The sequence below is a fragment of the Tenrec ecaudatus genome, chromosome 4 (genome assembly GCF_050624435.1).
Source record: "Tenrec ecaudatus isolate mTenEca1 chromosome 4, mTenEca1.hap1, whole genome shotgun sequence".
Classification (NCBI taxonomy): Eukaryota; Metazoa; Chordata; class Mammalia; order Afrosoricida; family Tenrecidae; genus Tenrec; species Tenrec ecaudatus.
Genome location: NC_134533.1, coordinates 86,570,128 through 86,591,762, shown reverse-complemented (window position 1 = coordinate 86,591,762; position 21,635 = coordinate 86,570,128). Strand labels below are relative to the sequence as shown.

The 21,635-nt window shown below is 39.9% G+C and overlaps 1 protein-coding gene across 4 annotated transcripts in view; it reads left to right on the top strand.

The window, feature by feature from the left end:
* The first annotated feature begins 9,230 nt into the window (after positions 1–9,230).
* The window catches only part of NOX4 (NADPH oxidase 4), a 184,448-nt gene continuing 172,043 nt past the window's right edge, over positions 9,231–21,635 (top strand). Inside the window, exons 1-3 of one of the 4 annotated variants that reach the window (XM_075546434.1) lie at positions 9,231–9,371; positions 9,707–9,848; positions 10,667–10,762. In XM_075546434.1, coding sequence (XP_075402549.1) covers positions 9,792–9,848; positions 10,667–10,762 — 153 coding nt within the window. In that variant the 5' untranslated portion in view covers positions 9,231–9,371; positions 9,707–9,791. Of the gene's footprint in view, positions 9,372–9,706; positions 9,849–10,003; positions 10,127–10,666; positions 10,763–21,635 lie in introns of those variants that run through there. The other 3 variants (XM_075546433.1, XM_075546435.1, XM_075546432.1) reach the window with 3 other exon arrangements.

The window sequence follows — 21,635 nt, the reverse complement described above, 5'->3', positions numbered from 1 at the left end:
AGAATGGGACCCAAAGCCCATCTATGGACAACTGGATACCCCCAGAAGGGTCTCGGGGAGGAGTCGAGTCAGTCAGGGTGCAGGGTTGCAACGACGAAGCATACAACTTTCCTCTAGTTCTTAAATGCTTCCTCCTCCCACTACCATTATCCCAATTCTACCTTTACAGATGATCCCTTCAGGACCAGTGGTAGGAGTGGTGATATCTGGAGGGAGGGTGGAGGAAGGTGGGGTAGAAAGGGGGAACCAAATATAAGTATCTACATGTGACCTCCTCCCAGGGGGTGGACAACAGAAAAGTGGGTGAAAAAGGGATACATCGGACAGTGTAAGATATGACAAAATAATAATTTATAAATTATTAAGGGTTCATGTGGGAGGGGGAGCAGGGAGGGAGGGGAAGACGAGGAGCTGATATCAACGGCTCAAGTAGAAAGCAAATGTTTCAGAATGATGATGACAACAAATGAAACAATGGATGGATGTATGGCTTGTGATAAGAATTGTACAAATCCCCAATAAAATGATTTTAAAAAAAGAATGGGATTTCCAGAACCTTTCATTGTGCTCATGAAGAACCTGTACATAGTACAAAGGGACAATTATTCAAACAGAGGAAGGGAATGATGCATGGTTTAAAACCAAGACATTTGTGGGGCTATCAGTCCTTTCCCCCCAAAAAACACCCCCAAACAGGAATTGCACTTGCAGATCAGAGCTTTCATAGCATGCATTTTCCCCAGGAGGTGAGCATCAAGTAGCTTGCTCTGAGTTAGTGCACCCAGTGGTGTTGCCCGGGAAGGTTCTCTCTGGTCACGGTGATTTTTTTCATAAAAGCGGTTTTGCTCCAACCTTATTTTTGTGATGGCCGATTTAAGAGAACAGTGTGCAGCTGTGAAACTTTGATTGCTGCTTGGGAAAAACGCAGCAGAAACTGTTGTGATGTTGAACACAGCTAATAAGGACAGCGCTATGGGAAAAACTCAAGCCTATGAGTGGTTTTCTCGTTTCAAAAAAGGTGAAATGTTGATTGAGGACAAGCCTAGTTCTGGACATCCATAAACTTCCAGAACGGATGGAAATATCAACTTGTAGTGCATTTGGAGTTACTTCCACCATTTCAGACAATTAAGTGGTTCTATTTGTAGGTTCTGAAAAGATTGCATAACAGTGTGCGACAAAAAAGGCCAGATTTACAGCAGACAGAGGACAGGTTTTGCTATCATGACAATGCAGCTCCTCATGCAGCCATCTCAGTGTACCAGTTTTTGGCAAAACCCAGCATACTTCTTTTGCTCCACACACCTTATTCACCTGACCTCATTCCATGTGATTTTTTTTTTTTACATTTTATTAGGAGCTCATACAACTCTTATCACAATCCATACATATACATACATCAATTTTGTAAAGCACATCCGTACATTCTTTGCCCTAATCATTTTCAAAGCATTTGCTCTCCACTTAAGCCCTTTGCATCAGGTCCTCTTTTTTTCCCCTTCTTCCCGGCTTCCCTCTCCCTAATGAGCCCTCGATAATTTATAGATTGTTATTTTGTCATATCTTGCCCTGTCCGGAGTCTCCCTTCCCCATGTGATTTCTTTTTGTTTCTTTGAATGAAGAGGGGCATGAAAGGATAGCGATTTGATGACTTAGAAGGGTGAAGAAAATAAAAACGAGGGAGTTGTTGTCAGCTGAGTTTGACAAATGTTTCCCAGAATGGAATCACAGATTTGACAAATGTATTACGTGTAATGGTCATAAGGTTGATAAGGTTGTTTTTTAAAATAACCCCCAAATTAAATACATAACTTTGAAAAAGTATTTCGTTTTTTTTGGGCGGTGGTACCTCCTTGTATGCTTATTCAATCCATACACTGAGCAAATAGTCTGAGAAACTGTACTATCTAAAGAAGAATGTGCTATCAGCATTCAAGGACGACTGATAAACATATTTGTTATGCAGATGACAAAGCCTTGTTTGCTAAAATGAAATTCAATGGGACTTGAAGGATTTACTCTTGCAGACCAAGGAATTCAACCTTCGGTATGAATTACAAATCAGCATAATAAAAAGAAAAATTCTTGAAACTGAGTCAATAGAAACCCTCATGGTCAACAGTAACACTTTGCAGCTAATGATTTCATTTTCCTTGGATCCACAGTCCCTGCCCATAGGAAAAGGAGTCCCTGAATTGGACTATATTGCAATGGGGAAATCTGCTATAAAGCATCTCTTTGAAGTGCTCAAAATAAAGACTTCACTTTTAAGATTAAGTCATGCTTGATCCAAGCAATTGTGTTTTCAATAGCCTTATCTGTATGCAAGAATTGGACAATGAATAAGGTAGAGCGAAGAAGAATTGATGCTTTTGATTTATGGTGCTAGTGAAGACTATTCACTAGGTTATGGACTGCCAGAAAAAGAAATAGATGTCTTGGAAGGAGTACAGCCAGAATGCTCCTTAGAAGTGAGAATGGTGGAATTGTGTCTGATGTACTAGGTGGGACAGGTTATCAGGATGGCTCCAAATAGCAATAGTTGTGATGACGGTGCAAGACTGGGCAGTGTTTGGTCCTGCTGTTCATAGAGTACGGAGTCATACTAACTCTAGGCACCTAGCAGCAAAAATATATTTCAAAACTGTGTCAGGATGTAACCAGAAACCTGGGTTCAGATAGTAAGAATATTTTTGATCTCTTGGATCGCTCCTCCTGCTTAAAACTATTAAACATTTAAAGAGATTTAGAAAAATAAATAAAATCCAAACCTGGAAAAGGAACTGTACCAGAGCCTCAATTCAAAACATCCAGTTTCCCAATGAGTGGAGGCCCCAAATCCATTTGCAGGGTCCCTATGTAAATTGAGTCTCTGATGAATCCCCAAGGACTATAAATGGGAATGTAAATAGCTTCCATGGCAGACAAAGAGCATTGTGAAGTGGATGTTAGCAGCCAAAGTTAGGGCTGGCCTATATCACATTGTCATTAGCTCTCCCTTTTGACCCATTTTGAAATTAATCAATTTTTAATATTCTCTTTTTATTTCTATTGAGGTCTTTCCATGTTTAATTTGGTCATTGTTGCTGGGTCCATTTTTGTTTTTGTCTTGTGTGGGTTTTTTTGTATAGGGAAGTCAGGATGGGTAGACCTATGAAAACAGCACCTGGATTAAGAATCATCTGGGGGCATGGAGGGGAGGTTGGGGGGAAATGGAGGGTCAATAGCAATGGGTAGCAGAGGGAAGAAAACTTTCCAAAGTTGGCCTTTCTTAATATGAATAAACCATTGACTTGTATGTAATTTATAGTTCAATAAAACTATTTAAAGAAAAACAAGACAAAACCAGATCACATCCATGCAATAATTATTCTGTTAAGTAAGTTCAGAAAAATGCTACACAAAAAACCCCAAATAATATCATAAAGAATCGTCAAAACAGTCAGTGTTTTGCTAGTGGGCCGTGGTAAATCCTTGCACACATAGAGTAGCTGGGTAGATTTACTCACTACAAACCTCCTCTGTGTGTCTGCGATATTACAGCTCAGAACATGTGGAAATCCTGATGCAGCGATGACATCGTGGCCAGGAGGAAAACGAAGACTTGTCAACTCCTAGGAGTCTATTGATGAATACAATGGCGACCTAGGTTAAGTTAGTTCCTGCCATGCCCCCACTCAATTCCTTCATCCATAGTGTGAAGATAAGACTAACCCTACTCATTGAAGAGTTTTAAAGACCAAATAATGAAAAATGCTCGTATCATAGGTCTGCTATGAAATGAGAGCCTGTGAGAACACATGAGGATGTAATGAATTTGTTTGGAAGCATTTCTTATTTTCTTCAGTAAGAAAAAGGAGACCTAGTGCTTTAGAGGTTACATGTTGTGCTGCTAATTGCAAGGTCAGAAGTTCAAAACCACTTTGGGAGTAAGAAGGGGCTTTCTACTCCTATAAAAATTAATAGTCTCAGAAACTCATAGGGGCAGTTCTGCTCTGTCCTGTAGAGTTGCTATGAGTTGGCACGAGCTTGATGGCCATGAATGTTTGATCTGATAAGAAAAAAAATATTTTCTCTAAGAAAGTATGCTAGTGGATAGTATTTTTGTCTCATTAAAAAACTGCATTTATTTGCAACAAAAGTCCAGCAAGTCTGTGTGGATTTCCATTTATCTCTTCTCTGAAAAATTTTACGTGCCTATAAAATCCAGAGGAGTGGAAAAATTATTTTATTTTCAGCAACTCTAAACAAGAGTTTATTATTGTTCTGCACATTTTTATCGAGCATTTTTTAGTCTAGGGTTTTTAAATTGCCTTCAAATTTGAGAGTCTAATTTTACAACAAAATACCTAGTCCTTGAGGGCATAAGACCCTCTCTAAGATCTTCATTGTTGGCTCAGGAAGCTGACTTAGCTGTGAAAGTGCATGGCAGATATTCTTAAATGTGTGAATCAGAAGATGACTTACTCTTATTTTTTAAAATAAAAATGACAATGATTCACACTCTGGAAATTGTATCTAGACTTGTGGATGTGAGGCCTTTCAGTCATTTCTCACATGTTCCCTTGTGGGCTCTCATTCTTTGCCAGGTGCCTTAGCATGTAGTTTCCATGTCTGTCAGTATTGCTGTGGGCTATTTAGACCTTCAAAATCATTTTGTCTAATCCACCACTTATGCTTCAAAGTGGGACAGAACTATCCCAGTTTCCTCTTTGTTATTCCTCAGAAAAACACAAAGATTCTTTCTATATTAAGTTTTAATGCTATTCATTCCTGAGAATCAAGACGCCCAAATCAGTAAACTCAATCACGTTAAACAGATTAAGATCGATGAGTGAGTGCTCGCTGAACTCTTCCTAGTCCATCATTTTGCAGTTGATAGAAATTTTAACGGGAAGCCCCAACTTTTATTTCTTAAAATAAATTACCGCAAATGGTCCTTCATTAAGACTGGCAATCCAATAATGGAAGGGAAATTATTTTCACTTATGTACCTACTTGCCTCAAATGCCTATCATGTGACCTGTGTCATGAATATCCATTCAACCTTTCCTGGCAGTAAATGATCAAGCTGAGCAGTTATTTCTTTATAACACTGGAAAGCTACACTCCGGAACCTGGACTTTCATATAGGTACAGAAAGAACCGTGATATTCATGCACTTACTGTTGATTTATTTATTAAACATTCTATGAGTTCCTATAGATGTCAAGCTTTGTACTAAGTCCTAGAATAACAATTGAGTAAGACAGAATCCTGTCCTTAGGGGATTAATCTAGTGGGAGAATTGAACACATCTACGTACACATAGGCTCTTGGGTGCCAAAAATAGATTTTGCTTAACTCATACCTAAGAAGTTTGTGGTTCAAACCCACTCAGTGATGTCACTGAAGAAAAAACCTGTCAATCTGCTTTTTCACTGCCCTTCTACTTTATCAAGCGTGTCATTTCCCAGATTTGTTCTCTCCTGGTAACATGTTCTTGCCATTCTTGCCTCTAAGGAGCATTCTGTACTATACTGGCTTTACTTCTGCCAGGACAGACTTGTTTGTTCTTCTAGCAGTACATGGCACTTTCAATATTCTTCATGGAAGAGCCATAATTCAAGTATGCTTTCTTGATCCATTTTCCAACTTTCAGATGTATCTGAGGCAACTGATAATACTATAGCTTGACTCAGAAGCACCTTAGTCCTCAAGGTGACATCCTTGCTCTCAATACTTAAAGAAACCTCATGCAACCAAATTGTCCAGTGTGCTAGTCTGGGTACTTTAAAGAAACAAATCATCCACAGCAACTCATATGTGTAAGAGAGAATTTTAAATAAAGGGTAAGTGCACATCAAGAAAACATCCCAACCCAGTGCTGCTCAATCTCACAAGTCCAACATTCGCCCATATGTCCAACACCAATCCACAAAGTCCTCCTCCATCTCACAAAACACACACAATGACACCGACTGCAGGAGGAAAGCCAAATCAGTGAACGTGTAAGCATCTCAGTGCTGGCAGAGGTCTCCGCACTGCTGCTCCAGCACCCAGACCTGCATCTGGGTAGGTCCATGCGGTTTTCCTCAGGGATGTCTTGCAGGAAGTGAGCCTTGCCAGCTGAAGCAGGAAAGGCAGCTGCACCCTGGTTCAACCATCGAAGAGCAAGAGACCTGAGAACTAGAAAGGCGAGGCTTACTGAGTCATTTCTTTCTCTGCCCTTTAATTAACCCCACATGTGTTTATTGACCAAGTTGGCCCAATAAACATTAACTATCTCACTCAGTTTAATACATCATTTGATTTCTTAACTTGTGCTTCCATGAACCCTGGTTGTAGATCCAAGTAAGATTAAATCCTTGACAACTAACTTTTTCTCTATTTGTCTTGATTTTAGCTACTGGTCCAGTTGGGAGGATTTTTGTTTTCTTTGCATTCTTTCCTCTTTGTTTCCAACTTTTGCATTCTAATCAGCAATAATTATCAGTGCATATTAATTGCAAGGTTCATCAGTTACAGACTGAAGAGTTGTAGAATTCTTCATCACTAGCTTTAGTGGTTGTGCATAAATTTGAATAATAGTTTTATTCATGCTGGATTTCCTTGTGTGTGCATAGATATTGTCATGTCACAGACTGACTGCATTGTATTTCAAGGACAATCTTGAAATGCTCTTTTTGAAGATAAATGTGACACAATTCCTCTTGAATTTTCATACCCAGGAAAGGAAGTCATACGATTTTGTTATCCAAAATGGTCAATACCAGTCCATTTCAACTCATTAAAGCATAGGGTATTGATCATTATGTGTTCTATTTCATTTTTGAGGACATAAATTTTCCTAGATTCATACTATGTACATTGTACATTCTGACTATTAATGACTATTTTCAGCTGTTTCTTCTTATTGAGCAAAATAAGGTCTTCAAAGTTATCCTACATTCACATCAGTGAGGTGGACTCTGTTTTGAGAAAGCAGTTGTATTTTAAATACATTCCAACCCTTGGAGCTCATCATCCAGACCTTAGGGAAAAAAAGGACTTCTTAATGAATTGTTTAAGATTAGGGGAAAAAAAGTCGTCAGAAGGAGCTAAACTAGAAGTGAAAGGTATATGCCCAAAGATTTCCCATTAAAGCTCTCATAAAATGGCTCTTGATTGATGAACCCAAAAAGTATATCTACAGGTAAAACGACTTGAAAGCTTGCTTCCATAAAAATTTTCGTCCAGGTAATTGTGTTGTGGTGGCTCTACTCTGTCATATAGTAACTTCTCACTGACTTGACAGCACACAGCATTGAATGGAAGCCTACTAAGATAATTAAGTGAGAATCTGTAAATGAAATGCCACAGACTGTGCTTGACAGGGAGCCCTGTTGACATATTGGTTAGCCTTTAGCTTCAATCTACAAGGTCAGCAGTTTGAAATCACAGGCTGCCCTGTAGGAGAAAGATGAGGCTTTCTAATCATTTATGGAGTTACAAGTCTTAGAAACTCATAGGGGCAGCTATATCCTGTCCTATTGGGTCATGGTTAGTTGGTATCCACTGGAGGGCAGTGAGTTTGGTTTTGGTGAGTTTGAGGCTTGATATTTAGTAGGTATATAGTAAGAATTGGATCCCTTATATTTGCCTTTTTTTCTTCTTCTGAGTGACCATGAACTTTTATTTTATTCTTCTTCTATTGACTCACTCCTCTCAACTCATGGCATAAATGGAACCATTTTGCCAGATCTACTCCAACAAATCTATGACAATTTGGCTGAAGTGTGTGATTTGAAGAGGCTCTAGGGCAGCAGTTCTCAACCTGTAGGCCGTGACTCCTTTGTGGGTCAAATGACCCTTTCATAGGGATCACCCAAGACCATCGGAAAACACATTACCGAGACACCACTCCTCAATCCATCTCCAGGGAGGTCCACCCACATGCAGATACGCTTCTCTGATCAGAAAGAAACTAGCTCAACCTTTGCCCTGGTGTTGGCTTTTTACGCATACTGTTGCAAAATGTAGCAATGTAGTTTACTGTTGTTATATTAAGACTGTTACCCATGCTACACCATGCTTCAAGACAAAATCTCATTTATTTGTCATTAGAAATAAATATTTCACAGTATATAATTACATATTGTTTTTGTGATTAATCACTATACTTTAATTATGTTCAATGCGTAACAATGAAAATAGATCCTGTATATCAGATATTTACAGTATGATTCATAACAGTAGCAACATTACAATTATGAAGTAGCAACAAAAAGCATTTTGTGGTTGGGAGTCCCAACAACATGAGGAACTGTATTTAAGGGTTGCAGCATTAGGAAGGTTGAAAACCACAGCTCTAGGGAGCCCCCAAATGTGTCTTTTTTTTTTTTTTTTAACATTTTCAGTTCTTTTATTCTTTCTGGTTCTTTGGTATCAATAAGAACAGGGTGATATTTATGAATAATGTACTCTCAATCTCCAGAAAAACTTCAGGCCATTTTCAATATTTGGCCATCCATGAGACAAAAGAGTCAGACATCATAGAAAGATGAGAAGCTATTACAAAAAGAACCATGTTAAAAATTTAGTAGGAACATTATAGATCGCAATCTTTCAAGCTAATCATTGCAAGCCTTCGTGAGGCAAGGGAGTAATTGAGTAAATGCATTGTACAAAGTAAGACAGTATGACTTTATTTTCAGTTATATACTTCGACATCTGCTGTAAACAGTGCTTGGTAAAATAAAGACTAAAGAGATTTACAGTCAACTTATTAGGTGACTAATGGTGAACTTTTGCAACTTGCTAGTTGTTAAAATTGAGTTGTTCTGGGCTTAAAATTTTATCTTGAACACCTTTGTTCAAGATATTCTTTGTTTAAGATATTCTTCTATATGAATGAAAAATTGACCTGTTTTTTCTCTTCCCTAATTCTGATTCTTTGGCCAGTTTATAAATTACTAATATGCTGCGCTGTGAAACAGGTAGCTTTTGTCAACTCCAAACACTTGCCCCCCTGCAAGGGGCCTCTGGTACAAGTCTGAGAGGATTCCCATCACTAAACAGACTGATCCACGTTAGTAAAGTGCAAATTCCTAAGGAGAGTGAATTGAGCTTCCCTGGAACCCCCTGAGACATTAACCTACTGGACTCTTTTTATTTTAAAAAAAATTCTTAAAGGTTGTCCATGAGCATGTGGGGAGGATAGAGAGAAAGGTAGAGGAAGCTCCAGGGGAGGGTTTAAAGGGAGGCTTTGTTCTTAGGCGATGCGAGTGCCCAAAAGACTATTTCCAGCTTAAATTTCGCCACTCAGGTCCTAGAGTTGAACTTGAACACAACCGCCGCAAAGGCCACGGGGCGCGAGAGAGACAGACAGCGGAGACAGAGCGATAAGAGTTGTGTGTACCAGGAGGTGGCACAGGGTCCCACTTTCTCTGAGTATCTGTCTCCACATCTTTGGGCCCGCCGGGCTGCAGCCGGAGGGGGACGCCTCCTCGTACCTAGCCAGGGACGTCCTGAAGGCACCAGCCACAACCACAGGCTGGCCGGGGACAAAGGGGCCGGCGGGGCGGCGCAGCGCAGCGCAGCGCGTGCAGCCCAGGCCGGGGCCCAGAGCGCGCGCTCGCCGATGCGGATCGGGCTGGGGCTGCGCGGTGGGCAGTGCAGACCCCGCGGGGCGCCGGGCCCCTGGCTGCCAGCTCTCTGACCCTCCATCCCCGCCCGCCCCTCGCAGGCAGGTCGCGCGACCGGAGGACGGCGGGGCCACTGCCCGCTCCGTGGGGCCGGCGGGAGGCGAGCGCCGCGCGGCGGGCCGAGGCATGGCTGTGTCCTGGAGGAGCTGGCTGGCCAACGAGGGGGTTAAACACCTCTGCCTGGTAGGACGGCGGGCGGGGGGCTCGGCGGTGTTCGCCCCTCCGCGGGGACTTTGATTCACTCCCTGCGTGCGGGGAGCGGGGCTGCGGGGTGGGAGGGAGGAGGAGGCTGGGAATGGATGTTTCGCGGCGAAATCGAACCTGCTTAAGTAACAAAACTTCCCAAACCCGGGGGTCATGGAAACTCCAGATGTATGGGAATGTTCCTGCACACTGGCAGGCCAGCGGATGTGGAGGAAGTGGGAAGTGAACGCAGCTTTGTCTTTCTTTTTTTTAACCCTGTAAGCAACTCTCCCCTTTGCTTTTGTCCTGGAATTTTTTCCCCCTCTCGGATACATTGTTCTAACAACATACAGCACTTGGGGCTTGGAGATGTCACTAGTTTCTTAATCTCGTTTTATACCGCAAGGGATATCTGTAGATCATGTAGGAAACCCCTTTGCCGCCCAAAGGCTTAATTACTCTCAGATGACAGGTAAATGAAGCTAGGTGGCCCTCCCCCCCTCCCCTCTCCCCCCCCCCCCCCCCGCATTGCACTGCTAACTCCAAGGTTAGTGGTTCAACCCCAGAAGCCGCTCTGCCCTAGAAAGACGAGGCTATCTTCGTCAGGAAAGATTTACAGACTTAAACTACTTTGTAGTGTTGCTTTGATTCCAGATCTACTCGATAGCAGTAGGTTTGGGCTGATTGCGAATGCTTGCTTTCTGCAATTTCTAATTGTCCGCGATTCTCTTAAAATTACAGCGTCCAGTGAGTATGTTTTCCACTCATCGGTTGATGTTTATTTTTAATTGTTCTCTCTCTTTATCTGATTGCTTTAGCTAATCTGGCTCTCCCTGAATGTACTGCTTTTTGGGAAAACTTTTCTGCAATATCACGAAGGGCCAGAGCATCACTACATCTACCAGATGTTGGGGGTAAGTGAGGTTTGGGTGACCTGGTGGGATGGGCTTATTGTCGACATACATCGCTATGGGAGTTTGCCAATTCATCCATTCATTACAGGAACATTTGCTCTCTAAAGTGGCTATGACAAATATTTTTTGATTTGTCCAGGTTAAAAGGGGCTACTCGTTTAAGGACTAACATAAAATATCTGCTTAAAGAAAATCAACGAACCGGCAGGACTTACTAGTAGTGCCTGAGAAAAGTTGCCACGTGCAGCTGCAAGGTGCCCTGAAGGATCTACTTCACCAGCAGGACTGATGACAGGCTTTCAGTTTTCTCTTATCAAAACTTTCAGCTACCCAGAGAGCTTACCCAGAGACTTTCTGCACCGTTTCTCACAGAAGTCTCTCCAATCCACTTGTAGGCATTACTCAGCTACTTGTCCTGAAGCTAGTGACCAATTGTGGCTCTGGTGTCCATGTCTACTGATGTGCCAAACATCTCTCTCGTTTCTCTCTCTCTCTCCTCTGCTTTTTCCATGATGTCTATGAATTCATTCTTCTATTCCATCACTTTCCTGCTTGACTCCATGAAATAAGATAGCAGCATTGACGGCATTATTTTGTACAGGGAGGTGGCTCTCTAAGTAGGGGACACACTGATTTGTTCTTCTTATGTAAGGCTAATATTATGAATAGCGCAGATGAATTCGGTGGCACCAGCCCCCTCCCCTTCATGTTTTACATGTTTAGATCAGGCCTATTCATTTGGAAACCTCAGTGCTTAGCATAGTAATGAGCACATATTAAGCTCCCCCAAAATAATAGGTAATGTTACTTTATTTTACACAAAAAATTTGATGTGCCTTCGAACAGTTCAAGGAAATATGAAGTGAAAAGATCATGGGATGTTTCCCAGGAGCGTTTTGAAGTCCTCTCATAATAGTTTCTTTTACCTATAGGTCACACAATTGCTGTTGGTCAAGTTTGGTAGGTGTGGCTTTTAGCTAATGATTTGAGAGAGCAATTGTCTGAGTGACAGAGTTTATTCGATCACTTTGATCAAATGCTCATTTGAACACTCATTTACTTTTTTCCCTCATCCTTCTGTGGTTGGGTACCATGGAGTCACAGTGATCGGTTACAACAGAAGGAAACAATGATCAGTCCTGTCCTGTCCTCGGAACTTTCTCTGGTTTGGATTCCACTTTTTATAGACACTGTGTCAATTCATCTTGTTAAGGGCCTGCCTCCTTTTATCCCACTCGCCACCAAACATGATGTTTTCCTCTCCTGCAGTCTTGTCATCTTCCCTTTAAGGACCGTCCTGGTTATGCTTACTCTAACCTAAACCTGTTCATTCTGGCCATCTACGGAATAGCCAGCATTCTGTGCAAACACCATCCATTCTTCTTCTTCTTCTTCTTTTTTTTTCTTCCTTCTTCACTGCCCAGTTTTTGCATGGCTTAAAAGTGTTATGGCTTGGGTAAAGGACACCTTAGTTCTCAAGGTGACAAGGTTGCTTTAGGACCATTTTCAAGAGGTCATTAGCTGCAGATTTACCCAATGCAGTATGCCATTTCATTTCTTGACTGCTCTTTCCAAGGGTGCAAATTGTGTACCCAAGTAAATGAAATCCTTCACAAAACATTTTCTCTGTGTATTATAATGTTGCTGATAAGTCCAGTTATAAGGATTTTGGTTTTCTTAATGGTGATGTATTGTTAGGTAGCTAGCATAGGAACTGGGGCGTCCATTGCGCATGCTCAGAGGTTTGAGTTTCCGCCCAGGAAGGGGTAGTACACCTAGATGGGCGTTACACCTGGATTGGCTCATGCAAGCCAGGTGCATTTGATTCAGCCAATGGGGCCCACTAGTATTGTTGACCACGCCTCTCAACAGGGCCCTGAAAAGGCCAGAGGTTTTGCTCTGGGCTCTCTCTCTTTCCCAACGGCTGCTACACGATGTGGCACAGCCAGGCTGCGGTCAGGAAAGGCCAGGGCGTAGTTCTTCACCTGTGCTGCGGACTCTGTCTGGCTTGTAGAACCTGAAACTGCTACTATTCTCTATAAACTCATGTGGACCACGAACCAGGCTTCGGCGTGAATTCTTTCTCGCGCGGAGCCACGGACCGAGGTATATATCTCCCCCGAGAGATGTAGCAGTATAAGCTCTACTGAACACTCCAGCCCTTGGTCATCACCGGGAAGTGCTTTACGTCTTCTCAGCCTTCAGCAAACAATATTGTCATTTGCATATCACAATTGCTAAGAAGCCTTCCTCCAATCCTAATGTGTCATTCTTTTCTTCTTCATGTGGGTCTAATTTCTTGGATTATTTTCTCTGCACACAACTGATTAAATATATTGGAAGACAGAGTTTCTCATTAAGAGTCTAAGTAATGCTAAGTGTTTTCCCCAAGGGCTAGCAGCCTCCCCTTGGTTTGTCCACCTACAGAAGTGACATCAATTTATCAGAGACAGACCTAACCTTCCACCAACCCCTTTCCCTACTTTGGTCATGAATTCCAATTGAACTCACTGATCACCATTAATGGAGTGTCTATTAACTTGAGGTAAAAATGAGATAATGCTGTATGGCAGGATCTGGTTCAGTGGTTCTCAACCTTCATAATTCTGTGACACATTAATATAGCTCCTCATGTTGTGTTGAACCCCCAACCATAAAATTATTTTTGTTGCTGATTTATAACTGTAATTTTGCTACTGTTATGAATTGGGTCACCCCTGTGAAAGTCCTTCGATGCCATCCCCCCAAAGGGGTCACGACCCACAGGTTGAGAACCAGTGATCTAGCTGATTCTGGCCGGCTCCCTTGAGAATAAATAATTGACCCCAACTGAGGTGAGGCCTCATTTGAGAAGTGGTTTTTAAGATGTTCAAATAATGGATAATATTAAACAGATATACCACCACATTATTTGGGAGACCAGATTAAAAATACTTACATGACTTGAAAAGATACCTCTCTTTGTCTTGGTGTTTGTTCTTATAATAGTGGTCTCATACAATATTAATCTTTTGATGATTGACTAACTTCACTCAGCATAATATTCTCCAGTTTCATCTATGTCTAGACGTGTTTCATCATTTCATAAATTTAAAATTTTTTTGACAAGTTTACTTAATCCAGTCTAATAAAAAAGACACAATTTGACTAAATGTATCCAATGTTTTAAAATGAGGCATAATATTCCATTGTGTGTATTAATCTCAATTCTTTAGCCATTATTTTACTTACAGTTGTTTCTAAATTCTTGCTATTGTGAGTGGTGCTGCCATGTCTGTTCATACACACGGCGTCTCTGACTTCTGGAGGGTATACACCCAACAGAGGTGTTGCAGGATCATATGGGATTTCCAGTCCCAGTGGTTGTACGTAGAACTATATTGCTTTCCACAATGTTTAGACCATATGATTACAGGCTCACCAGCAGTGTATAAGAATTTCAAGCACTTGGCACTCTCTCCAGCATTAAAAAAAAATTGGGCTCTCATTGGTATAGGTGAGATCTCATCTTCATTTTGATTGGCATCTGTGAGCCAGATGGGTAGTGGCTGTGAGCATATTTTCATGTGCTTATTGGTCCTTTGAATGCCATTTTTGGTGAAATGTCAGTTTATATCTTTAGCCCATTTTTAAATTGGATGATACTTTTTCATACTGATGTTTTATAGTAGTCTATAGATTTCAGATTAGCCCCTTGTTTGCTGTGTCATTGGACAGGGTTTTTTCCAGTTCATGGACTTTTTTTGTGGGGATAAAGTCTTGTGATGCGATTTTTACTTGGTTATATTTGTTTGTATGTGTATGCCCTGCAATAGGATCATTAAGTTTGTTCCTATTTTCTCATTGATGATCTTTATAATATAGTTTTGATATTTACATTTAGGTCTTTTATCCATCATTATTTCAATTTCATATGTGGGATGCAGTATGGCTTCTGTGTCATTTTATGCAGATGGGGATCCATTTTTTGCCACACACATTTATTGAAGAGACTATTTCCCACTTAATGCTTTTGGTCTGTTGTCAAAGATCAGTTGCTTGTAGCTGGGGGGAATCTGAGTCTGGGGCTCCTATTCTGTTCCATTGGTCTCAGTACCTATCACCGCATCACTGCCGGTCTGTGTCGACTACTGTGGCTGTGTAATTGGGTAATATTGACATTTGTAATATGAAGGCTTCCTGTACATGAACCTGGGAGTTCTTCCATTTGCATAGGTCTGTCTTGGTTTCTTATAATAGTGTTCTCTAGTTTTCTTTGTAAAATTCTTTTGTTTGGTTAGTTTAATTCCTATTTCATTTTTTGTATTGCTATTATAAATGTTATTTTCTTGATAACTTTTTCAGGCTCTCTTCATTCGTATACAGCAACCCCATTGTTTTCTACTTGTTCATCTTCTACCTTGCAACATTGTTAAGGCTTTAAATTGTTTCCAACATCTTTTTGAAGATCTTTGTTTTGTTTCTTACAAAGAAAATCATATCTGAAAATAGAATTTCACTTCTTTTTTGCTCATTTGCTTCCTTTGATTTATTTTTGTTGTCTAAAGGTTTTTTCCAAGACAGAATAAGAGTGGGGATGGGAACATCCTTGTCTGCTTCCTGTTGTCAAGGAAATGCTTCCAGCTTTTCCCTATTGAGTGAGATGTTGGCCAAGGGGTTTATGTATAGGACCTTTATTATGCTGAGAACTGTCTCTTCTGTCTCTATTTTATGGAAGGCTTTATCAGGAAAGGCTGTTGGATATTGTCAAATGCTGAATATGTCAAATCAACTGATATGATCATATGATTCTTAAATTTTTAATCATTTTATTGGGGGCTCGTACAACTCTTATCTCAATCCATACATACATCTATTGTGTCAAGCACATTTGTACATTTGTTGCCACCATCATTCTCAAAATATTTGCTTTCTACTTGAGTGCTTGGTATCAGCTCCTCATTTTCCTCCTCCCTCCCTGTTCCCCCTCCCTCATGAACCCTTGATAATTTATAAATTATTATTAATTTGTCCAGTTCTTATTCTTTCTTTTGTGTATGTGGTGGATTATGTGGATTGTTTTTCTAGTGTTGAACCATCTTTGTGGGCCTGATGTGAATCCCACTTGATCATGGTGCTTCTCAATAGAAACATAATGTGAGCTACCCTATTACATAAATTATATGTATCCAATTTAACGTTGTCTCGTAGCCACACTAAAAAGGTTAAAAAACCCCAAACCTAGTGACATTCAATTAATCATATATTTTATTTACATAATATATCCACAACATAAGGTCATTAAGCATCGAAATCAACTTCTATCATAGTGAGTTTGGTTTGGTTTATTATCATTTCAACATGTAGCCTGTATTAAAAAAAGTAATGAGATAATTTGCCTTATATTTTGCCTAGTGGCTTATGAAATATACTATATATTGTATGCATTATGTGCATATATTACTATATACTATATATACAATAGACCCTATACATACTATATACTATGAAATATACTATATATGTATTATGTGCATATTAAAGACTAGATTTGTATTTACATTTCATAAATTTTATAGTGAAATGTATATTTACAGACTCAAATTGTTCCAAGAATATGTAAACATTATTCAACAACAGTGTAAGTCAGTTGATTATTGACTTTTAAGTTTAAATTACTAAAGAGTAATAAACTTACTTCAGTTCACTGGTTTCACTGCCACATTTTCTGTGTTCTGTTGCCATGTATGCTGAGGGGCTACATTACAGGACAGCATAGGTGGAGAAAGTAGGGTAAGGTGTTCTTATCGCCATTGCATGTACAGTTATCATTGAGGCGGTAAGCAAACACCTGATCCAACTGGAAAGAGTCAAGACAAAAGAGATCAGAACATGAGTAGACTCTTGCTCTTTCCTTAAACAGAAGTTTAGTTAATGGATGTCTCAGTATATAAAACTCTCTGCCTTCTGCCTCAATCTCTGAGCGCTCTGGTGGTGGAAGCCTCTGAGAGTAAATGTAAGAATATTTAGTCCTCAAAACTGAGATATATGTTTTATTTTTAAGGTAATAAGTGACTATTTTGAGACAAACATTAAGGATTAAAACTCTTATATTAAGACTAAAAGGATAAATGCTACAAAATAAAACAATGTTCAGATTAATATTGCTTAGTCTGACTTTTCATCATTAGTTCTTTCCATGTTTTATCCAGACCTGGAGGCAACACGGTCACGGCTGGTTTATGCTTGAGTTAATGTGCTAATCAGGCGGTGCACTTTCTAGGAGATGTTTAATTATGGCATGCTGTGAGTTTTGGCATCTAAAAATTAGGTACGAGAAACGAATCTTTTGAGGGAAGTCAAAACAAACACACATACACACACACACACACACACACACAAATGAACCAAACAAGGCTATCCTTCACTCTCTCACAGTAACTTTCTAAATATAAGACTCTACTATTATTTTTTTCCAAGGAGTGGAGAATATGGTTGTTTTTAGTTTAATACCCATGGGAATAGAGTCGATTATGGTTTATAACCACTCTAAAGGATCGAGTAGAACTGCTCATTGGATTTTCATGGCTATCATTTTTTAGAGAAGTGGACTGACCCACCTTCTCCCACAGAGTGGCTGGTAGATTTGAACTGCTGATCTTTTGGTTCACTGCTGAGTGCCCAAACACTGTCACCATGGCTCCTTTTGTATTTTAATAAGATTACTAAAATTTTGTCTTTATCTTAAGAAGTTCAGCTTTCTTAATTTTTAAAAGTGTTGAGCAATGTAATTCACAGATGTATCAAAAAATCAAACTCAAAACACAAACTCTGCCATTGAGTTGATCTGCTTCATAGTTTCCCTATAGGATGGAGTAGACCTGCCCCGTTCAAGTTTCCCACAACATAAAATCTTTACAGAGCAGACGGCCTCTAAGCCTTTAAATCCATGTAATTGATGTAAACATTATAATTTGAGAAATTAACACTAAACTCACTGCCATCTAGTCTATTGACTCATAGCACTGTAACGTTTAACTTGAGTGGAAAGCCTGGTCTTTCTCCCACAGAACAGGTGGTGGTTTTGAACTGCTGACCTTACAGTTAACAGCTCAAGAGAAGATAATATATTTTATGTTACTAAATTCAGTATATCAGTTTTAGAGCCCGCTAACCACACCCCCTCCAATATACACACACAGCCCCCCAAAGTAATCCAGGAGCATGGGCACAGAGGTCAAATGCTTGGCTGTTAATTGATGAATCAGCAGTTTGAGGTTACCAGCCGCTGCAGGAGGGAGCAATGTGTCGGTCTGCTTCCAGGTAGACATAACCTTGGACACCCTCTGACACCGTTTTAGTTTGTCCTGTACAGTTGCCGCTGAGTTGGCATGGACTTCACGTTAACAGGTTTGTCCTTCCATTAAGAAACCAATTACACAGTAATTATGCACATGGCTAAGAACAGAAAGGTCAGCTGTTCGAGCCAACCAGCCGTTTCAATGGAGAAAAAGAATTAGCAATTTGCTTCTATAAAGATTACGGTGTAAGGAACCCTATGCGACAGTTCTGCTACAAGTTAGAACTGACTTGATGGCAGACAGCATCCTCAGGATTGCTTGATAAAAAATTAGATTTTTTACAGTTTTCAAAAATATTATTTTAGATCTACACAACCACTATGCACATCTTATTTTCCAATCCTCATTAATAGTGTCAGCATTGAGATTCTCCCTGTCTAGTGGGAAACAAGTGGTCAATCATTATTCTTTAAATGATTTCAAAACATTAACTCATTTACCCTCTTGAGAGTTTTAGGAGTTACATCCTAATTAACATTTTACAGAGACAGAAATCGGATGTCATGTGAATTTTAAGGTCAGAGATTGGAGTCTGTGCACAAATTGGGCATAGGGTTTTACATTAGTTTTGCTTCCCCAGCTGACCTGGGCAGCTTTGATTCTGCTGAATGGGAACGCATGCCTCCTGATGATTTCAGAAGAGGCTTGATCGTTAACGCTTTCTTTTTACCACATGCAATGTAAAGCTTGTTGACTAGAACTTTGGCATGCATTATGGTTTTAGCGTAGGGCATATGTTTTTATCTGTTATAATTTTTGATTTTATTATTACATTCTGTTAGTGACTACTGGACAGAGCGGAACGGTGGCTGAGGGTTTGGTGGAGAGACTGTGAGTTTTTAAAAAGTATTTTTAATGACATTTAATTCACACAGCATACAATTCAATGGTTTACTCATAGTAACGAGAGGCATGCCATCATCCCTACAATCAATTTTGGAACATTGTGTTCTTTCTTTTCCTCATTATTATTAGGTCCACATGTCCCCCAAATTTCCCTGGCATAATCCTAAGAAATGGCTAATCCACGGACTATCACTCTAGATTTACCTACACTTGATTTCCTATACAGGAAAATATACAAAGCAAACTACAAAAAAACCAACAACAATGGCAATCTAAGACAGAGAAAACCCTCAGTCAAAAAGGAAGCAGAAAATATTTTTAAAAAGTAGCACAAATTTAGAATGGGCCGAAAGGGAGAACGAATGGTAAGGAGTTAAATTTTCTCCCAACTACGTTTGCATTAATTTACTTTCCCATGCACTCTGTCTGAGAGCTGGGCTATTCACAGGTGTGGTCAGCGGTCAGAGGGGAATGCAGCAGAGCTGAATCCCCAGGTGAGGACCCTGCAGTCGAGTTGGGGCGTTCACTATCATCCATGGAGACTGTGCATATTCATGAGAGTAGCCCACTTCATCTTTCTTCTGCAGAGCTGCCGTGGAATATAGTCTATGCATTTTAGTTTTAAGCTTGAAGCATATCTGCACATCGCCTCCAAGGATAAGTACCAGCTTTCTCAGCCTTGTGCAGCATACGCATGCGTTTTTGTGGAAGGAATCTTGGGTTAATGGAGTGTTATTCTCCTTAGTTGAATGAGAAGGATAGCTGAGCACTAGCATTTCAGGATGACATTATGCAAGAGCCCTTCCAAATCCCAATCAGGAATGTGGCATGGTGCTCCTACCCAGCTGTTTGGAGAATTTCAGTGTTAGTGCCACACGACAACAGCTAGTTCGCCACGTGCTTGTAAACACTCCCTTGTTCCTTCTACTCTCAGAACATCAGTTACGGGAATACCTCAAGGAGCAGCATCAATATCTCAAAGTGAGATATATATTTCACACACATATGCTATATATATGAAATTTACCAGGCCAATTACACCAAATATATAACGTACAATTTTTTCCCGGTCTGCACTATCTTTATGATCATTGATAAATCTGACTATATTCTTCTGGCTATTTTAGCAATTGATCTTATTAAAAGTTTCTCCAGTTTGTGCTTATCATCTCTCCACTTTATCAAACATTATGTCCTTTTCTAGGAACTGGCTTCTTCTCTGGTATGGCTACAGTAAGTGAGCGCACAGTTTGCTATTCTCACTTCTAAAAACCATCAGGTGTATTTCTTCAAAGATTAATTTGTTTCTTCTATGCCATATTTTTTGTTAACTCCACAGTTCAAATATGTCAAATCTTCTGTCCTTTTAAATTTAAGCTTCCTTATACTTTGTTGTACTGTGTTGGATTATGTGTAGCCTAATGTTAGAAGTTATGCCATTGATATTTAAATTTCAAGTGTGAGCAAAGCTTCCAGACTAACACAGATTAGAAAGCAGGGGCTAGAGATTTACCCTTAAAAATTAGTCAATGAAACAGTTATGGATGGCAACTTTACATATTAAATGTGATCATTTATTGTTGAGTATTACTGAACTAATATTAAATAGTAATATTATTTATATGTAAATATGCATAACATTAGAAATGATTTAGAGAAACATAGAGATTGAAGGAACTTACAGATGATGTCTTGAATGGAGAATTATCTTTTGGTACTGTGGTCACAGCTGCTTCATAAGTAGATGCTTGATGATAAGGATATGCATTTGCTTTTCATCTGGAATAGCTTGTTTCAATCTCTTATTTGACTTCTGACTGCCTCACTAATATTCTGGATGGAGGAAAAAGATGTGCTGCAATTTGTACTTGGCACAGAGCTTGTGGTAATTGGACTATGATTGAGGCTGGAATTCACTCAAAAATACATTTGCTGTGCCTTGTAAACTTCAACAGATAAGTAAAGGAAATAATGCCAATCTCACAAGATTATTATAAACCTTAAAAGAAACTAAAACAGGTCATTAAATTGTAAGTAAGGTAAGGATTGTGATGTCCTTTGTTCCAAGTCCTTTTCTGAATCTGGCCTGAATCTCTGGCAGCTCCCCGTCAGTGTACTGCTGTAATCACTGTTGGATGATCTTCAGCAAAATTTCACTTGCATGTGATAGGAATGATATTGTTCCCTAATTTGCACATTCTATTGTGTCACCATCTTTGAAATTAGTACAAATACTTATCTAGTCCTTTGGCCTAGTAGCTTTCTTTCGAAGTTCTTGACATAGATGAGTGAGCGCTTCCTGTGCCTCATCAGCTAAAGTATTCAAAAGCAAGGATATTACTTTGAGGACCAAGCTGCGCCCGAGCCAAGCCATGATATTTTCAATTGCTTTCAATGCATGTGAAAGTTGAACACTGAGTAAAGAAGACCAGAGAATAAGTGACGAATTTGAATTATGGGAATGGCAAAAATATTAAAATGATAAAAATATTAAAAGGACTTCCAAAGAACAAATATATCTGTGTGGGACGAAGGACAGTCCGGATGCTCCTTAGAAGCAAGGATGGTGAGACTTCTCACAGACTTTGGACCCATTATCAGGAGAGCTCAGGCCCCTGCAAAGGACCTCACACTTGGATGACCCTTGATAAGATGGACTGACCCAGTGGCTGTAAATGCATTCTTCC